The sequence below is a fragment of the Agelaius phoeniceus genome, chromosome 10 (assembly GCF_051311805.1).
Source record: "Agelaius phoeniceus isolate bAgePho1 chromosome 10, bAgePho1.hap1, whole genome shotgun sequence".
Taxonomy (NCBI): domain Eukaryota; kingdom Metazoa; phylum Chordata; class Aves; order Passeriformes; family Icteridae; genus Agelaius; species Agelaius phoeniceus.
In genome coordinates this window covers 12,454,400-12,474,385 of record NC_135274.1, presented here as the reverse complement: position 1 = coordinate 12,474,385, position 19,986 = coordinate 12,454,400, and the positions used below count along the sequence as shown (strand labels likewise).

General features: G+C 36.1%; 1 protein-coding gene across 5 annotated transcripts in view; it reads right to left on the bottom strand.

The window, feature by feature from the left end:
- Window positions 1-19,986, bottom strand: part of RASA2 (RAS p21 protein activator 2) — a 45,290-nt gene that overhangs the window by 2,568 nt on the left and 22,736 nt on the right. For 3 of the 5 annotated variants that reach the window (XM_054639563.2, XM_077183914.1, XM_077183913.1), the window contains exons 6-23: window positions 19,287-19,370; window positions 17,405-17,477; window positions 16,084-16,160; window positions 14,621-14,719; window positions 12,696-12,852; window positions 11,390-11,538; window positions 9,999-10,113; window positions 9,476-9,550; window positions 8,683-8,806; window positions 6,795-6,901; window positions 5,503-5,589; window positions 5,332-5,409; window positions 4,798-4,871; window positions 3,514-3,620; window positions 3,145-3,227; window positions 2,090-2,298; window positions 1,337-1,440; window positions 484-673 (exon numbers count right to left, since the gene is read on the bottom strand). In XM_054639563.2, coding sequence (XP_054495538.1) covers window positions 484-673; window positions 1,337-1,440; window positions 2,090-2,298; window positions 3,145-3,227; window positions 3,514-3,620; window positions 4,798-4,871; window positions 5,332-5,409; window positions 5,503-5,589; window positions 6,795-6,901; window positions 8,683-8,806; window positions 9,476-9,550; window positions 9,999-10,113; window positions 11,390-11,538; window positions 12,696-12,852; window positions 14,621-14,719; window positions 16,084-16,160; window positions 17,405-17,477; window positions 19,287-19,370 — 1,992 coding nt within the window. The other 2 variants (XM_077183915.1, XM_077183916.1) reach the window with 2 other exon arrangements.

The window sequence follows — 19,986 nt, the reverse complement described above, 5'->3', positions numbered from 1 at the left end:
CTGAACAACTTGGGTCAAACACTAACCTAAGCAAACCAAATCAGGGTTTAAGCTTTTCTATTTTTCCTGGTCAATCAATCCTTAGTGATAAAAAGGAGAAATCTAAAAACTTGCTAGTGGTGTTCCAGAGGCATAAGCCAGGATTAAAGAGAACTAAAGAATGTGCTCTGGAACAACAATGTACTCCAAAGAACAGTTTTTTACCTTCACAAGAAATAGTATTTATCATCAAGTATGACAAGTAAAATACAAACAGTAAATATGCTACCTAAAAGATATGTTCCTGCCAAAAAGTAAAATTTTGAGAGTTTGCTATAACTTGGTACTTCTGCACTACTACAAATGATGTACCTTATTCTCTCCATGTCTGTGTTGTCTAACTCTACCTTCATTATCTCTACCCCAACAAGTCTGGCCTCACCCCATGATTTATTTTTTTCAAAATACACATTTATCAATGTCCAAGTTAAACAAGATACTTACTCACTACCATATTTGGCACTAGATGATCTCTTCTTCTGGTATTTTTCATGTGATTCATCCAGCTTTTCTACTATATCTATTATCTGCTGAAGTGTATGGAAAGTGGCTACAGAATCTTCTATGGTGAAGTTAGAATAATCATCTGGTTCTTTCCGAGGACCTTGATAGACTGCTATACTTCCACAAGCCTCTGCAAAAACCACCACAATCATCTCCTTTAGAATTACAACAATTAAAAACCAAATCTAACTCCCACGCAAATGGTAACTCCAACATTCTGAAATGTAAAGTTACTCTGGCTTATACATAAAATGGATTAAGATAAAAGCAGGAGGCAGTCTAAATTAAATGTATTTACAAGTCTATAGCTTATTTTCTGCTAGCTGTGCTCAGCATCTTGAGCATCTAGCTCTCTCCTGTTCACATTAAGAGAAGCTCAGTGCTTTCTTACAGCAAAACCATGTCTAATATAATTCATCACATAGTCAGGAAAGGAAAAACAAGCATAGAAAAGCACCACCTACAGTTGCAGTTTAAACTATTAAAAATATTACACATATGGAAATTCAATTAGAACAATGCCTGATATCTATTGTAAAGAAATGCCTGAAGAACAGACACCAGGGCACTTTGAATTTTTATCTTCTATCTCTTTCTCTACTTTCTATTATTTTCAGGTGAATATAATAGAAATGTTAATTCAATTGTTTGAATCAACATTCACTTGAATGTTAATTCAATTGTTAATTGAATTAACAATTAACAATTCAGTTAATTGTTCAAAATTATATTCTTAGCCCAGAGAACTAGAACTGAATATCAGTGTAATTCTTCTTAATTATCATTTGAGTACCTTCCAACTTCTGTAGTTTGGACCTGTTGATAGTGAAAAGGGAGTAAATTCTTTCTGTCTCTCTGTCTCCATCAATCTCAATTTGAGTATCAGCAGGAACATCTCTAAAAGGTGAACAAAGACAGGTAATCAATAATTCTTGAAAGCAAGTAAAAACAGATTCTTTTTCATTACACATAGCCTTTTAATATGTTTATCACTCACAGACAGTTTCACTAAACTTAGTATGTACTTTATATAACCTACATAGTTAAGGATAAATTTATTTTTAAAAGAAATCACAGCATTTCTTTGTTTTCAGAAATCAGCAGCTTCTAAAAAGACATTAAACCATTTTAAGATGTTATTAATTTTCCTAACATACCTACAAAACCCAAATGATTTGTCAGAATCTACATACAAGATTATTTAGCTAACTTTCTTAGGGCACTGCTTTAAAGTATGTGAAGCTGTTGTATAAAACAAGAAAAAGTCATTAAGGAGAGAAGACTTCCAGGCTGAACTTCCTGGTGTGTCATATTTCTTCATTCAACCTGGCATCTGAATTAAATCCATTATTCTGCATGAAGAGATCTCAGAAACAGGGTGGTATTGGTGCTTTTCATGCTGAGCAGGTTCCCTCCACAGGGTGGCACACCAAGTAGCAGAGAAGCCCAGCACTCAGTGCCCGATGCCCGTGCTCTGCAGAAGGAGAGGGGAAGCCTGGCTGCCCTGTGTGCAGGCTGCAGAGCGGCTCCAGCCCGCAGCACTTACGCGGTGCAGCGCGCGCAGCCCTCGGTGCTCTCGGCCGTGGCCTTGCAGCACAGCCAGCTCCCGTTCAGGAAAGCAGAGGGGTGGTAAAAGCTCAGCCTCCTCTGGTTGCACCTGGTTACCCGGCACAGAGCCTCGATCCACTCACTGGCTTCTACGCAGTTATTTGCTTGGATATAGAGTGGCTTTTCTCCGTGGAGTACTTGAAACATCTGTAGAAGAAGCATATTATTCTGCTGAGTAAAAAAAACCCAGTTACCGAGCAATTTCAAATATGCAAAAATAGATTTCAGTGCTCGGGCAATTCCAAAACCTCTAATTAAGAGAGAAAGTGAGACAAGGGAGAGAAGCAGACTTTTCACCTCTTTCAACTACACAGAGCAGAAAAGCTCCCTGTGTTCTCATCTAAGAAAGAACCCTTATAAATTAGAACAGGATGCATCTTCTGTCTTCTTCATCCACATATCTTTAAGTGTGACCCCAGATTTCAAGAAGCATGACCTTCATGCTTCAGCAACAGAAGATTCCCAGAAGTCTCTCCTTTAGCCATCACTGGCCTTAGTGACAGCTGTTCTTTTATCACTGCCTCAGATGTTTGGGCTGACATAAGAACAGAAATAACTGATGTGTTCCAGGGCTAGAATGAGGCTGTGAGCACAGACAACTGCCTCAGCTGATGAAGGGATTGCAGGAAGTTCTCACCAAAAGGAATAAATACAAGTTTGGTAACACTACATTTCTAGTAGCACATAACAGAATTTCAACTGCTTTGTAATAAGGTCATATAGTTTTAACCTTCATTCCAGAAATTAGGCAAGGGGGGCAAAGTCACAATCAGTCAGAAAACTTGGTGCAGGATAGCCACATTTCCAGGTTGATTTCATGTTCAGAATACTTGGAATAACTTATGGAATAACATACAGCTTGTTATTCCTGATCCATAAAAGACCTTTTGCTGAAGTGTTTATTAAGGGGGTTTTGTTAACTCTGTAAGCTAATTACAATCTTTTATTTAAAGAACATATCAAGAATTAGATATAAACTATCTTTTGACCCACATTTTTCTTGTTGAAGGAGTTCTCATCAAGTTTCTCCACTGCAAGGATGTTTTTGATTGGGATAGTGAAAATTGGTTCTTTATCTGTAAGAAATTGTAAACAGAGGAGTGAAGCAATCTTTAAGAACTGTTTTATAATCTCAGGGCACTGACATTGAAGTTCATGCTCTAAAAATATGCATTTTTATTATGGAAAAAATAGGCATGAATCAGACAGAAGCCTCTATTAATCAAGGCAAAAGTAACTAAAATAAATCATAGGTATTTTAGGAAAAGAAAAAAATTATGCCATTTTAAAAGCACAAAAAAAGCTACAAACACTTAGACAAGATTGAAAAATAAAAATAATTGTTAAATAAACATTATTTACCTTGCTGTTTGTGGTATGTGAATTCTCTACTTGTTAGACAGAACCATCGCTTCTTGAAATTCTTTTTACCAATCCGAGTCCTCCCCTGAGCTCTTTTGTACATTTCTCTGTAAAGACAGGATCAAATGAAATGCAACCATTAGTCTTCAAAACCATTTACTGAGATAAGACATTATCGTTCATCATGTAAAAATCTACTTCATTGTATATTAAAAAAAAATCTACTACTTGTTCACAACAGATCCTCACGATTCTCTCCCACTATGGTGATGGTGTGCAGGGTTCCAAAAGCAGGAAAGGAGTCTGAAGACCACACAGTCCAGACCAGTGCTTGTAGCACTACATTTGGAGGGGATATGGAAATTGTCCAGATGAAGAATTCCAAATTTTCACAAAAGGGAATAAGGTGTTTCTAACTACAAGATTCTTTCTTTCCTGCCACTTTCTCCATGTAATTGTATCAGTGAAATGACACTGGGTATGGCTCAACAGCAAGGACAGACAAACTGCATTTAGTACACTTCAAGTGTACTCACTCCTAACTCTTTTGTTTTGAACAACAGCCATCAATTTATTACTATAACCAAGTGCTGATCTACTACAATTTCCTCCTTCATTTCTATTCAATATCTTAGTAGTAAGAGACATGTTTCTTCCTTGTTTGAAATTTGGATGCCCATTTGATCTTTTCTTCTTATAAACCTGCTTTTCAAGTAAATTAAAATATTCTCAAGTAAATTAAACTATTTTTTCCTCATGAATGTTGTTCAAATCATCATTCTTGAGCAACATCAAGCAAAAGAGAGTTCATTTTTTAGGAAGAGTGACTTTCACCTCCATCTATATAAGAGTATTCTATCACTAAATGTTAAGTATTTAAATTACAGGGTAGTTTTCTATCTAACTTCAAAGGCAGAACATTTAGCTGGCCAGGCTTACACAGGAGGTAGAATAATTCTAAGTTAATCACATTTTAAAATACACTTTCACAATCCTCAAAAACCACCACAGAGCACACACTGAACTGTGACAGTAATGCAGACAGTCTTCAATAGGTTTTCAGTTGCTTTTAATTATTTTTTAAAGTATTTAGAAGATGAGTTATGAAAGCTTGCACCTGTTCTTTTAAAGTAATTCTACATACTAGGAATCATCTAAATTACAAATATAGTAATTTCTACAGTATATCAGACATTTTGATAAGCATTAATCTGAATCTGGCATTACTGAAAAAAGACTGAAGTCAATTTTCCTATGGACAAAATAAATTCAAGATGTATTCACCCTTCTTTTAGATGTACTGGCTCGCTCACACCACTGGGCTCTTTACTCTCAGTAGAGGAAACATCATCCAGGAACTTAAGGAAAAAAACCACAGGGAGTATAAATATACAATATTCAGAAACACAAAACCCCAAAAGCTATTTTGAAAATATAAATGTACAGTTTCTCCTTGAACAGAACAGTTATTTTATGCAATAGATGAAAATATATGGCAGGGCCTAGGAACAATGTAACAAGGGATGCCCAGAGGTCACACAAGCTTTCTTTAATGAGTTTCTTAACAGCAGACCCAATAACAATTTCTTTCAAAAAATGTACACTTTAGTTTTAAACTAATTTAGCTTAGTTCATTATGTGCAACTCTTGTGTATGGTTTTGCAATGTTTCTTGGTTTGGGGTTTTTTTAATGTCTGAAACAGACCACAACTTTTCTTCTTCTCTCTAGTAGAAAACTGAACACTGACACAACCGTTTAATAATGAAGACTGATCAGCTACACCAACAATAATAAAATAAAATACAGTTGAAAGTTACCTTTTTAACAGATTCAGTAAATTTTTCTTCTTGAAATGTTTTGAAAAACTCACACATAAATGTCTCCTTGAAACTCGACTGAAAGGAAAAGTATATTGACATAAATAAACTTTTATAGGAATTTTCAATAGACAGAATGTTTGAAATGAGAAAGAATTTTAATAGCCTTACAAGTTTGCTTTTGGTCAAACTTCCCCAGCTCCCCAAAGTCTGGATGGCTTTTGATATAAGAGTTAATGTTCTAGAAGTCTGTGCATCCTAAAACAATGAAACAAAATTCAGAAGTCATTTGTTTTCACAGTTTCAGGTAGAACTGATTAAAAAATTAAAAAGTCAAGAAAGATAGTATATTACACAATGTAGTAAGTCTGGTACATCTTCATTCCTTTTCTTTCCCCCAAAAGAAAAAAAATGTGCATGAAATATTATCTAGTTTATTAGCTACTGCACAGTGTTTATTGTTTTAGTCATTACCACTAGAATTTAATATTAGTTCTGGTGAAACATTTTTACATATAAAACACTAGAAACCCTCAAATCCTGCAATCATTACTACACATCTAACAAACTTCTGAATAATAAACATAATGAAATACTGCAGGACAAATGGTCCAAGTTTTCACAATAAAAAGTGAAATTTAAAACTTCATCTTTAATGCTTTTACTTGGTTTGTTTCCTACCTCACCAATTGCATTTTAATACAGAACTATAAACACTGCCTCCAAAAGTGGCCTCGCTGTTCCCTTTTAGATGTTTAACCCTCAAATGTTAAAATCATGTAATTTTTTTTACTCAAAAATCTGGATAATGTCAAAGCAATGAATTAGAATAAGTGTATCTTTTTCTTTTGAAGGCACAACACACCTAAGTAAATAAAATAAGGTAATAATGATAACCTCTGGAGAAGCAGATTTCATATATTTTCTGAATTTAATGTGAAAAATAATACAGGGTTTTAATATCGATATTCCTATTTTTGAAGTTGTTTTACACTGTGTATCTACTGGACAAACAAAACTAGAAAATCTGTCAAGCCATTGCAACTAGTGGAGTCCAGGACAAATATACCAACCAATTACTGGATAATGCTACAACCTCTGCTTAAGACCCACATGGCAATAAATGTCTGGATGTTTAATTTCCTTGGTGGAAAGAACCAAGGCAGTTTAGGCCTATACCTTAAAGGACCCTCAGGTCATGTTGTTATTTCACTCCAGAAGCACATTCCCAAAAAAAGCACAGCATCTTTAATATAGAAAGCTCTTCCACATCATTTGAGAACACCCCATAAAGACTGAAATATCTGATGCTTAAAGAATTGTAAATATCTTATATCCTTTGGGAACTGAGCCTAGAGACATTTAGTCATCTTATTTCCCAGTTACTGAAAGTAACTTATGCCTTCCCAAACCAACAGCCCTGACAGTATGAATAAAACAGAACAAAGCTTCACAAGACTTACTGGATGGTGAGGTCGTAAATGAAAAGTATGAGGTGAGACTACGGCTACAGCAAAGAAACGAAGAAACACAAAGCTGCTCACTGCAGAATACTGTACATGAGGGTCATCTGCAGAGAAAAACCATGAAATGTAACATGCACTGAACTTAGGAAACCATGAAGACAGTTAACATAAAAATCCTTAAGAAGATAACATCAGAGGAGACATTCATATTTTAAAATAGAATAGAAAAATCAATGAAGCGCATGAAATGAGAAAGATGGTCATGGTAAGATATTTTCTCCTTATAGTGGAGTGTTTACTGCTAATTTATCTGAAAAGAAGTTCTATTCCCATACAACTGGCTCATCAGCTCCACTGGGAGAAACAATGAGATGATTGCAAGCATTTACATACACAGTTGATTAGGTCTGGCTGGATGCTGCACCCAGAGACAAAACACTGCAGACACTGCCTCTAAACTCTGGGGCTATTGGATTCTTTCACCTGGAAAGCTACTCACTGATAATTCAAATACATTAATGCTGCATGACAAATACAGCCAACACATAGGAACAAATATAATTGCAATTCTGAGTTGCATCATAAACTCCTGCTTGTGACTGTGTTCACAAGGGTTCTTGGCTGAGGGAAGAGACGAGAATGTTGACTCCATGATCAGAAGTCTTGATTTATTATTTTATGATATATATATATATATATATATATATTACATTATAACTATACTAAAAAGGAAAGGAAAAGGTTTCCTCAGCAGGCTAGCTAAGCTAAGAATAGAAAAGAAAGGAATGATAACAAAGGCAGCTCTCTCAGACTCTGTCCGAGATAGCTCAGTCCTTGATTGGCATTAATTATAAACATCCAAGATGGGCCAGTCACACGTGCACCTGTTGCATTCCACAGATCAGCATTGTCTGCATTCTGTCTCTGAGGCCTCTTAGCTTCTCAGAAGGAAAAATCCTAAAGAAAGGACTTTTAGTGAAAAGATGTCTGCGACACTGCTGTTATATAATTTTGATGATGTAAAAGAGAATTTTGTCATTAAATATTTTGGGTATATCTGTTTTTATACTGGGAAGTACAGTAAGGTCACATTCTTACTCTAATGACCACTTCAATCTGATCTGTTAAGTCAGCTTTTCTGAAAGAACTGTCTGAACTAGAGTAATTTATGGCTCAGTTTCAGTGACAAACATGAATCAGTGAAATGTTCCACATTATGAGGAGCATTCTCTTCACCTGTAGCTTATTACAGGACATTCAGATTTTAATTGACTCAAGTGTGAGTACTTCAGACCCACTACATTACTCCTATATTAAAAGCATTCTGAAAGAATAAAGCTATTCTAATACTGGTCACATTTACAAACCTAATAATTTTTACTATTCACCCTCCTCAAAACTACCCATTACTGCTTTAGCTATAGCAGTACTAAAGCTAACTTCACAGAAGTTATGAATGTGCTGGCCATTGTAAACAGTGACAGTTCATGTAAAGATGCAAATGCTAAATTGATTTTCAAGTTCTCATCTTGTTTCTTTAGAAGCAATAAACAGAAGAGCTCTTAAAAATTTTAAGTCTTTCAAATAAATCACTTCCTGTACTACTTGTGCTTTTCTAATATTAATCTTGTACTCTTCTGATGACTTCTCATTTGCTGCTGTCTTGCAGTTTCTGATTTGCTATATTTTTGTGTCAGAATACAAAAAATGTCTCTTGACTAACCATAAAGTTTTACTATAACTTACAGCCTGACAGAAAAACAAATGCCTGTCAAAGTTCAGGGCACAGCCTCGGACAAGATAAGAATTTTAACAATCCCTGTAAGGTAACTGCAGAAGTTTTCAGTCTGAACACCACTTTCAGAAGTTCTTAGAGAACACTTACTTGGAAATCTTTTGGCAGCCAGATGCCTCAAAGAATAAAACACATCACACATTAGTGTAGGACAACTTATACTCGACCGCACTATTTCACGGAACACTTTGTCCACGTAATAGCGGAGATTTTCCTGCAATTATGAAAAAAGGTATTTTTTAAGACCATGAACATTCTTATTTCTCCTCTTCTTTTCCCTGGGCACAAACATAACACTGTCTGATTATTCAATACTGAATTCTAGTACAGTGCATATTTTAAAAGCCTCATAATGTTTATATGGCATTACTACTGTTAAAAGGTAGTTTAATGATATTTACTTAAAAGTATATAAGCAGTGTCTAGCAATATAAACTACCTATCAATAGCTGGTTTTGTCATTTGACAACAAGGAAGGAACATTTCCCATGCATATCAAGTGAACGTTAACTTTATTGCAGCAACTGTTGCCTTCAACATCAGCATACTCTGGGGTAAGAGGGAAGCAGCCAGCAAAACTTCAATGAAAAATGCTAGACCACTTCTAATTAGGTACATCAATCTAGATGCTGAGTATAGGACATCAGGAATCAAAACACTCAAAAAACTGATAAGAATGACTGTCATCTTTAACTTCTCCTCTCTGTCCCATCTTCCACTGGACTTTTCCATTGCTGTCTTCATAAAGAGGAGTAAGAAAATACAGCTTTTTGTTTACTCTGAAAACAGAGTTATATTGCTACTATGAGTTACTCATTTTCCATTACAAAGACTGCTTTTAAAAATGCTTCTTTCAGATTTTAAGACCAGTTGGTAAACTCACCATATTAATTTCTACGTTATCCCCCTCCCTTAATTTGATGGGATCTATTTCACAGGGTTTAGGCGACTCACATATCTGAAAGAAACAAACAAAACTATAGGAGTTCAATTTTTGAGACAAAGTATGGAAATGCACCCGTTAAAAACTAGATTCTTATATTTAGGAATAAAATTCTAACTAGGTCCTAACCAGCTTTACCAACATGCAATAACCATCCTCACTTTTGTTTGTGCCTTTTCAAATGGATTGATTACATAAAGCATCACATGGGCAAATTCTGCAACGTGTTGGGAGGCTGCAATGACTTTCATTGACTGTTTATTTTGAAGCATTTGGAACATAAATGACAAAACACAGCTCTTCCCACTTAACTTTAGCAATTATTGCTCAATTAATTTTTCCTCTAGGATGCCCCTACCTGAGTGATTCCTACCAGAGAGCTGAAACAGGAATGTCTATCTCACAGAGAAGGATACCACAGGGGGCTGAGCTTCCCCAAAGAAGTTTCAGCAGGATAACATACCTCATCAATAACAGGTTTCAAAGTAACCTTTAGGTAGTGCTTCCCCACTATTTTCATCATTTCATCCACACACCGAGTTGCTAGTGAGTTGCCTCTGAAGATTGTGTTTGCTTCTCTGCAAGAAAAGAAGTTATTTTATTTGAGCAGGGAAAAAACAAGTTCAGTAAAAAATTTCAATTTACACTCTATCGTGCTATTAAATATTTTAAAAGTATTTGTAATATATTTTAATCAGGAATCCCAGAACACATGCACCAAGCTTCCAATGGCACTCAGTAACAAAAAGAGTATAAACAAGAATATTATTACAGCAATTACCAAACCCAGGAACATAAATAAAACCATAAAAAGCCTAAGAAATTTTATACAATTAAAGTTATAGTGTAGTGTGGAACATGAGAAAGAACAACTGGAGAAAATTCCAAAATAATGAAAATTGTACCTCAGCAATATACAATTCCTCCTGCAGCAGTCAGGGTAAAAAAAATCTGGAGCTATAGCACACTAATACACTACACCACACCAATAAACCCAGACACTTAAACCAAAAGATAATTTAATCCAAGGTTATGTTTTTATTCATTATAGTTGTTGAAGAAAACTGACAGCCAGCTGTTCAAAGTGTATCTTTCTAATCTGAGAGATTTAGTTTAAGCTGCCTTTGTTACAGTTCAATTACAATGGAATGTGTGTACTAAAATGCAGTTTAGATAATTATTTTCTATGAGTCACCTCTTTCTACACAGTTAAGCTGTCTCTTGCATTATTTAAATCAAGACTAAGTGCTTTGAAATCAACTGTCCTGTGGTGACAAAAGCCCTGCCACACCTCCACTGGATATGACCTGGCAGTGCACTGGTTGCTACTCACATCTGCCTTATTTCTCTCCTAACCACAGAGCTGCAAATTCACAGACCATATGCTGCTACTTGGAAAACTCCTGTGCTTCCTACCTGCAAGGCATGCAGGCCACATTCTTAATTACATGGCATTTTTGCAGAAAAAGAGTAGCCTTCATTTAAGCCACATGTAAAAGACAACAGGATAAGATTTTCACCAATTTAAAGATGTTCCATCTAAGTTTATAAGTTTCAATACAATGCGCAGTAAAATTTGAAGAGTGGCCAAATAAAGACATTTAAAATAAAAACTATGTACTCTAAGACAAAGTTTGACCAAACTGTCCAGCACCCTTAACTCTGACTCCCAGATCCAAAATTATTTTAATGAATGTTTTTAAAAATTAGCATGAAAAGATGAATATATTTAGTCAGTTTTACTTGAGAAAAAGAAACCAAAGGGCTTACTTATCAGTGTTGTATCATGAAGCCCCACTGAAACTCTAAGGTTAATTTTAGAAAGCACGACATCAATAAACATGAAATACATACTGGGTGTCCCTCAGATCTAGTTCTGCCACTGCTGCAACGAAGGGAACCAGCTTATGGTGGTGCAGCAGCAGCCGGACCAGGGGCAGCACAGCATCGCACTTGTCTCGACACACCTCACTCAGAATGTAGGCAGCAGATGCAGAAATGGGCTGGGAGAAAGCAGAATACAACATCTGAGTAAAGTAGTTAAATGTTCCTTCTGTATTTGAAGAAGTACAGATCAAATCTAATGACAGAGTTTGTTAACAGAAAGTTTCAGTATTTGCTGTGTAACATGGCAATTAAAAGCTTTCATTTCAGAGATAGTTAACTGAAAATTAATATTATCCACTCTATAAATACACTTAAGAATGGAATTCAGCAGCTACTCATCCTACTCATTCCCCCTAAAGGGTTACACTATGGCTTTGTCACAAACCCAAGTTAGAGACAGAAAGCAGTTGTTTTACTAAAATGTCATGTATCTTCATAGGACTTTTAAAACTACAGTCAGGGGACATTAAAATAAAGTTCTCACCCTTCTAAAGTGTTTGCTACCGCTGTACATTAGGGAATTGCAATACAAAAGCTAAATTATTTCAGTAGAAAAGACCACCGCTGACTGCTGCTACCTATATACTCAGCTATTCCTGAATTCCAGTGAAGCAGTATTTGAATATGGGCCTGCAAAAACTTGAGTCACAGCTGCTTCCTCTATCTTTCTTCTCCTCTGTCACTATTTCACTAACACTGAATCGATAAAAAGCTGTACAAGACCTCGGAATATAAAGTCTGGTTGCTAGAGTTTGATTCCTGTCCCAGTGTTATGCAAACACTCTACCACACTTCCCTCTTTGTCACCATGTCCTGGTGAGAAATCCAGTCATGCTGATTAACATCCTGGGGAAGGCAGAAGCAATTCAGAAGTAGAATTTGAAATAAACTCTGAAGTAGATCCTTTTTGTTAATTATCTGCCCTTCAGTGCCAATAATGAATCAGTGTCCCTGGAAAATCTCTAAATCCAAGAAGCCAATAGATGCCAATGGAAAAATACAATGTTGAAAAGAACAACCAAAAAGAAAAAAGTATTTTATCTCCTCCAGGCACATAGCACAGATTATATTCCTGTCTCCACTGGTTCTTCTAAAATAAGAAGAAAATCCTGGAGCAGAAGTAAGAGCTCTAGAAGCTGTTTGTCTGGGTGTGACAGAAGTAATTTATACAAAGAAACAAAACCCATCATCTAGATATGAGTAATTCATATTGTCTCACAACTGCATAATCCATTTTTAGTTTTCACTTCAATGAAGTTTTCAACAAAAGTACCTGAACATCTGAAGATTTTAGCAGCAAGTTCCTTAGAGAAGTGTAGTACTCAGATGGAAGTACACAGTCTTCCGTGTAACAGATATTTAATCTAAGTGATCCCAAATCATCAGTTTTTGAAGACTTATTTCCATTTTCTCTTGGCTGAAGTAAGTACCTGTAAGCAATAGGACAATTATAAAATATTAGATACCTATTTCATTCATTTGACTAATTCCATAATAAAGCAAAGTATCACATTTAACTATTTCATTATACATGCATCGTATCTGAAAACTGGTAAAAAATTCACAAAAAACCCCCCTTGAGACACAAAAGTAAAAACATGAGCAGCATTTAATTCATTTTTAACACATATCAGAACTTAAATTTATTTTCTCACATCTTTGCAAACAGTAGAATAGGATATACTTTTTGTAGGTTAACAGGGAATAGCAGGAATTGTTTGAGACTACACTGGGACATCTCATTTTACATCTAGGTTATATTTAGGGTGTTGGACACTGCAAGTGAAACAAGTAATGTGAAGAGTTAAAATGGTCTTGTCTGAGACCAGAAAAAACACATAATATTAACAGGCTCCACTCTTGAGAAACAAGATATAGGGAAAATGCAGATTTTTTTTTCTACTCTTAATACAAAATCCATTGAACAATTCACTGGCTGCAGTTTCACTGCATTCCAACAGGAGGTGTAGCCCTACAAAAATGTTCACAGCTTTTAAGTGGTGTCACAGTAGTTTTAACAATCACCCCAACAAACTGAAACCCCATCTCCAAATATTCTTTTACAATCATGTGTATTTGGACCTCTAGAACCAGGAGATCAGACTGGTCAATTCAAACAGCTACACACACACAGCTCACAGGCAATGAGCCCATGCTGATACAATCTTTCTCTCTGCAGGTTGTTGACAGAGGCCTGTTTTTATGTTAATATGGTCATACAGCTGTTGATGAGAGACTGGCAGAACAAGCCTGTGAGTGCAATACACCGTGCAAAACCAGAAACTCCAACACAAACACCTACAGGATCACATTCAAACACCAAGAGTCTGAGTTCAGCATCCAAGACATTTGGAGCCTGAGGTGGGTACATGGAGCAGAGCCATAATGGTTCCTGGCCAAGACCTGTGTTCATTTAGTTCCTATTTGCACATGTTCTTCCCATCTGTTTTCTGTGTGGATATGAAAGCGCTTCCTCCATGCTTTTTCCTGTACTAAAAGGTTCACTAAAAGCAGAATATTTTACACACTTGGAGGCACTCAAATCCCTTGCACTCATCCCTTCCTGCTGCCAAGCATTTGGGACAGCAAAGGAGCTAGAGATGGGCTCCTGCTTCCAAAAACATCAGAAAGGAGGGTGCTGAGATGTCCCACACAGAAGTGTTTCTTGCCTGAACTCCCTTCACACCTCACCCTTCCAGCTCCTGTGCCTGCTCCCCTGATATGATGCTGGGTTGGTTCTAGAGGATACTTTCAGAGTCTCCCCAAGGAAGAAAAAAAAAATCCATACTTAATGATCAAATAAATTCCTCATTGGTCATTCTGGAAGTCTGACTTAGGAATTGAATTATGAGTGATGCAATTCTGAGAAGCTCCAGGTTTGCTGGGTAGGCTGAAAGGCACACAGAGATCACTGAAATCCAGCAACCTGACCAAAAGACAGCTACAGTCCATCTTCCCTTCACTCTCCACACATCCCCTTCAAACACCAACTATTCTGTGACTAGGTGCAGACATGGGGAAGAGCAGAGCTAAATGTACCTGCTGACAAGGGTAGTTTACTAAGCAGGGAAACTCTAGAAACATGTTTCACCTAGATTAGAACAGGAAGACAGTTTAATGAATAGGTAAAATAAAACATATCCTTTGCAAAAAAATGTGCAAGACAAGCAAATTCACTTCTGAATCACCATTTCTCACCATGCTTGAAAGGAATCATTTCTTAACACCTTCACAGGAACTTTAATTTCTCCTAGAAAGATGTCTTGTACCAGATTCCCATTATTCCATAGGTCAACCCTGAAAACAAGAACATGGCTTAATTTTCTTTTCTCCCAGAGAGAAATAAGCAAGTTTACAATAACTGCCTTACAGCACTAATCCACATGCATGCAGGCAGCAAATGTTAGAAATCTCACTCCATTCTAAATAAACCAGGAAGACTCAAACAAGTGACTTATTAATCCATAAAGAACAGATAAAGAAACAAACAGTGAAAGTTAAGACTTGCAGACCTTGCATCAGTAAACAAAAGTGACTGGCACAACGTACGGCTTCTGCGCAGTCTCCACCCCCAAAACTGTGCACATTTCTTCTCAGGTAATTCAAGTGAACTTTTTAACCACCAATAGATTCAAATATCCACCTAAGTGCTAGAGTCTGGGCCACTGCAATGCCACACCAAGACATGCGCTTGTTTCTCCAAGCAGCAGCTCGTACGCTTACAACCTCCAACGGAATCCGGCTCCACACATGCACCCTGGCTTGTTCTATTACTTCTTACCTCTCTGACATTTCTGACAGACAGCAGTTGTTAAGAACAAGAAAAAAAAAACAAAAACAAAAAAAAAGACAACTAGATTTGTTGGGGCATGACTATTTTTCTAAATATATTTGCATCTACAATGAAATATACAGTTCTAATTAATGAAGCTAATAGTTAAAAACACGCATACTAAGTTAGTTCTATAATGGCTATGTGGATTAACTGCTAAATTATTCTTCTGATGCCTGTTAGGAAACATATGCTGGCCTTGAACACTTTCTGTCATTCAGCAAATTTGGTGCATGTATGTGCAGGAGCACAAGAAAGACAAGAAACTGAGTCCAGGGCTCTCTGCAGTTCTAATTACATTGCATAAATACACAAAGACCTGCTCTGAGGGGAAAGCAGCAGAAAAGGGGAACATACTTTGAGTATTTGCATTTGCAAGGAAAAGATGAAAGACAAATATTCCTCTAAAAAGCAAAGTGAAATTGTAAGAATCTCATGAAAGAGGCTTTCTCCTCTTTTTTTATTAAACCAACCAACTATATTTGAAACTATAGACTAGGATCAGGTAAGCTGGTATCCTTCAGTGCAAGTTCTATTACCAATCTTCTGCCCAAATAAATATTATTTGATATAAGGTATTCATACCTCTTTACTCACGGGCACAGGAATGCTACACTCAACCACTATTTACTTCAAAATAAAAAAACTCATCTTCAGTAAGAAATACAAGTAAAAGAAAAAGAAATTTTCTTTGTCATCTTTTCTACAAGTCTGATCAGTAATTCTATGAAACTACACTAAGATAAAACAGGTATTTATTGTCTTGATGATAAAATATTATGATTTATTAATGATTCTATGAAATCACTTTCTAATCCACATAACTTACCTGACTTCTAGTTTCTCAATATCTTCTTCTTCCACCTGAAACTGGGACTTTTTGGTGTAACTGCTGGACCTGGTTACCTGCAAGTAAATTCCTCTTATTAACACATTTTTTATATTATGGATATCAAAAATCAAAGAAAACCCTCCCTGCCTCTAGCATAGGTAAATAGCTACTGTTCCTTATACAAAGGAAAAAGGTCAGTTGGCCAAACAAACTGCTTTTTCCAGAAAGCAGGAGAAAAATGGGTCAAGTAGAGTTCATGGTGGAGCCTACTGAAGGCTGATAAATGAGGGAATTACAGTATAGATCTATTAGAAAAAACAACAAGTAGTATGACAGGAAACGGGCAAATTTTTTTTTCTTTTAGCATGAGTCCTATGAAAGCATTGAAGTAAGTCAGTTCTGAAATGTTTAAAGAAACAACAAATAGGAAACCCACTCTTCTTGCCCTAGTTACAACACAATTGTAACCTCTCATCTACAGTTTCCTCATTTCTTGACTGACTGCATTCTCAATTTAACTCCAATAAATCATAAGTCAAAAAGTTACCAGAGTGGTTTGGATCACATTTTTATCCTAATATCTAACTTCTTAAGAAATCACACTCAGTATTCTTGAGCAGGTCAACTGAGACACACACATGCACTGAAACTGTGCATAGGTATGAAACTATTTCTCACTCAAGTCCCACACCAGGATTTATAAAAACACAATAAATTATAATACATTTGAGGCACATGAAATAGGTGTACTCCTTCCAACTCTCAGTACTGCATGCTTTAAATGCAAATCTGATTTTTATTACTGACACAAATCAGAGGAAAATTTAAACTCATGGTTTCTTTGTCAGATAACTCATGTAGAATTGAAATCAACTCCTAAATAACAACAAAGTTAACTTTTAAAAATAAAATAAACTTTTTGGGTATAATCACTGTATTACTTTATTAAATAAATAAGTTGTTTGGGTTTTTTAGGTCAAGCTTGAAAATATTTAAACAGAAGTCCATGGGATAGGTTAAAGTTATCTCAGAACTCCAGATGGCAACAGATGGTATATAAAGTGATTCAAGATAGGGATTACCTTCATATATGTGCTTGTGAGAAAGTAACTTCTCACACAGCAGTTGGAGGAGAATGCTATTGTCTGGCAGACAGAAATTTAACTATGTCATCCACTTACATTTGAGAGGCCAATTAAAGCTCTTCAGTTTGCCTGAAGAGAGCTTTCTGCATTAGGTATTGCTATGCAGCTTGCTTAAAAATATCTGAAGGGTTGCACAGAACAGATAAACAGGAAGAACACACACAAAAAGTTACCTCAAAATAAAATGTCTCATTAAACTGCGGATTGCTTGTTTTCTTCTTAACTTTGGTCTTCTTTTGGTCATTCCTGTTCCAATGTGGTAAAATTTTTACCATAGACAACTTAAACACACAATTATAAAGACATTCTATTGTCAAGAAGGACCCATGCATTTAAGTTAAAACATTTTTTGTTATTCTACAATTCACTTTGATCAATGAAGAAAATCTTAAAATGAAATTAATTCATCTTCACAATACAGTTTAAAGAGCTAAAATTTTAAATGTTTTATCTAGCTAGCCATGCATCTATCCAACTCAAAGGTTGTATTTAATTTCACAAACAGGTAAAACTTACATATATTAATTAAAATACATGAACAATTTCTAATGCATTTAAAATTTAAATTTCTTTACCACTGCCTGAAGGTAATGAGCACACTTCCTTGTCTTGCTCAACTGCAGTTTCTGTTTTTCCCACCCTCTTTTGCTGGTGAAATATCCACTACTTCTTTACAGACAGGGGCTTATACCCAAGACACTGAAGGTTTTCTTTGAAAACAACTGCTGCTCATGTAAGATATGAAGCAGCACAGGGTCAAACAAAACAACTGCCCCCATTTCCTTGTGTGTTGATTTTGGTTTGTTTTTTTTTTTAATTTTACAAGTTTTATAAAGGAATACAGTTTTATTTATTTAGCAAAGGGCTGTGGTAGTATAAAATGGCTTTCCAAAATAAAGAAATATAAAATACATGAGAAAAACAGACAAGGGAGAAGAAAAACTGCCCTAAGTATCAACTACCTCTTTTCAGGCACTGGACATATAAATATTCCAGTCATGGTACATGAGTCACACATGCATAAGATTGGAAAATCTCAACCAGGAATTCCTGTCAGATTTGCATATTTATTCCCATACTAACAGGGTAAATCTTTTGTGGGACCAACATTCTCCCACTTCCATCCACACACAGGACTCAAACAGAAAACCTCTGTCAGTTTACCTTCTTTGCCATTTATCCCCATGATTCTCAAGTATAATGGGTGAGCTTCCCTAGTCCTCTTAGGAAAAACCCACACAAACAAAGCAAACAAAAAACCCCCCAAGCCAAACCTAAAAAATGTGATTGTTTATTACCAAGGAGAAAAAAAATGCTCCATGCAGAGCTTACTCAGGGACAATCCTTCCACAGTCTTTAAGCCAAGCAAGCCTGGTAGAACACATCCTGGCACTGTGCTCACAAAGGCAATTCCTCAGCACAGGAGAAAGGAAAGGGTCTGATGTGGCAAAAATGAAGCAACTGAAACTTATCCTCCTTATTGGGCAGGGACTTGCACATAGTGAATGTGTGGGATGGGGGATTTTTCTTAAATGAAAAAACCCAGGAGTTATTGAGGATTACTGGTCCCAAAAAAGGGGATATTTGAACTGTGTGGACATTGAACACAGCATCCTGAAGGTGTTCCAGAACCTCTCCTCCCTCATCTCCTCCCAGTTACTACACATCTGCTGTGAAGAAACCCACACATCAGGGAAAACAGAGAAGAGAGGAAGGTGAGGGAGCAACTGACTGCATGGCAACATACAGGAATTTCACATTAATTAACAGGAAGTACAGTGCAGAAATCTAATACAAAACAGAAAAAAAAAAGAAAGAACTGAGTCATAAGTGGCTCTTGACTAGTGCAAACAATTCAGACAGACCAAACACCATCCCAGTCTGGAGCATATGGCAGGGAAGGGAGAGAACAGTATCCATGGAGATGCGATGTACGCATGAGAGCACTGGAAGATTTTTCTGCGTTTTAAAGATTTTGCTTAAAACCTAGGACTTTCTTTTGCAATTCAACATCACAGCATTTTTAGATTTATTCATTTTATATTAAAATGTTACCTGGAAGGCCCCACGAGAGAGACTGTTGCATAAGGATCACAATTCTGTCCGTTTATAAGAGGTAACCCATGGCACTCCTTTATGCTACAAGGAAAAGGCAAACAACAGATCAGTGAAGCAATTATTTGGCTTAAAAAAAATAAAATCCAAACAATGCTTGCTTTTTGAAAACTTTTTGTCCTGCTGCATAACACACAGATCTAGCAATACAATGATCCAACATGCTGCATGTACTGAAGAAGATCTCTAGATGGTAACACAAAATAATACTCAAGTATATAGTCATATTGGGAGGCTCTCTGAGAACAAAACTCCTGGAATTGCTTTGATAAAGACACTCCAGTATCACACATGAATGACAAAATCCTAAGTAAAATGAACTGCTATATGTTAGGAAAAATTGCAGATTTCATTAACTCAAATTTCAAAAGCTATCTGGCCTCAACCAATGGCAGCAACTATATCTGGAAGGCATTGAAATAGATTGAAATATGTAATTTTGAATAAATTACATTCTGAGTTATGCTAAGAAATCCAAAGTCAAATCCTGAAATGATATTTAAAATTAAACATCTGAAACTATTATAGTATATAGTTCTAGCTCTATCTTTGAAATACTGCCCAAGGTTTATTTTCAATCTTTTTTCACAATAGTCCGTGTTCAGGGTTAAATTACCATCAAGGTTTAATGACCCTTTTA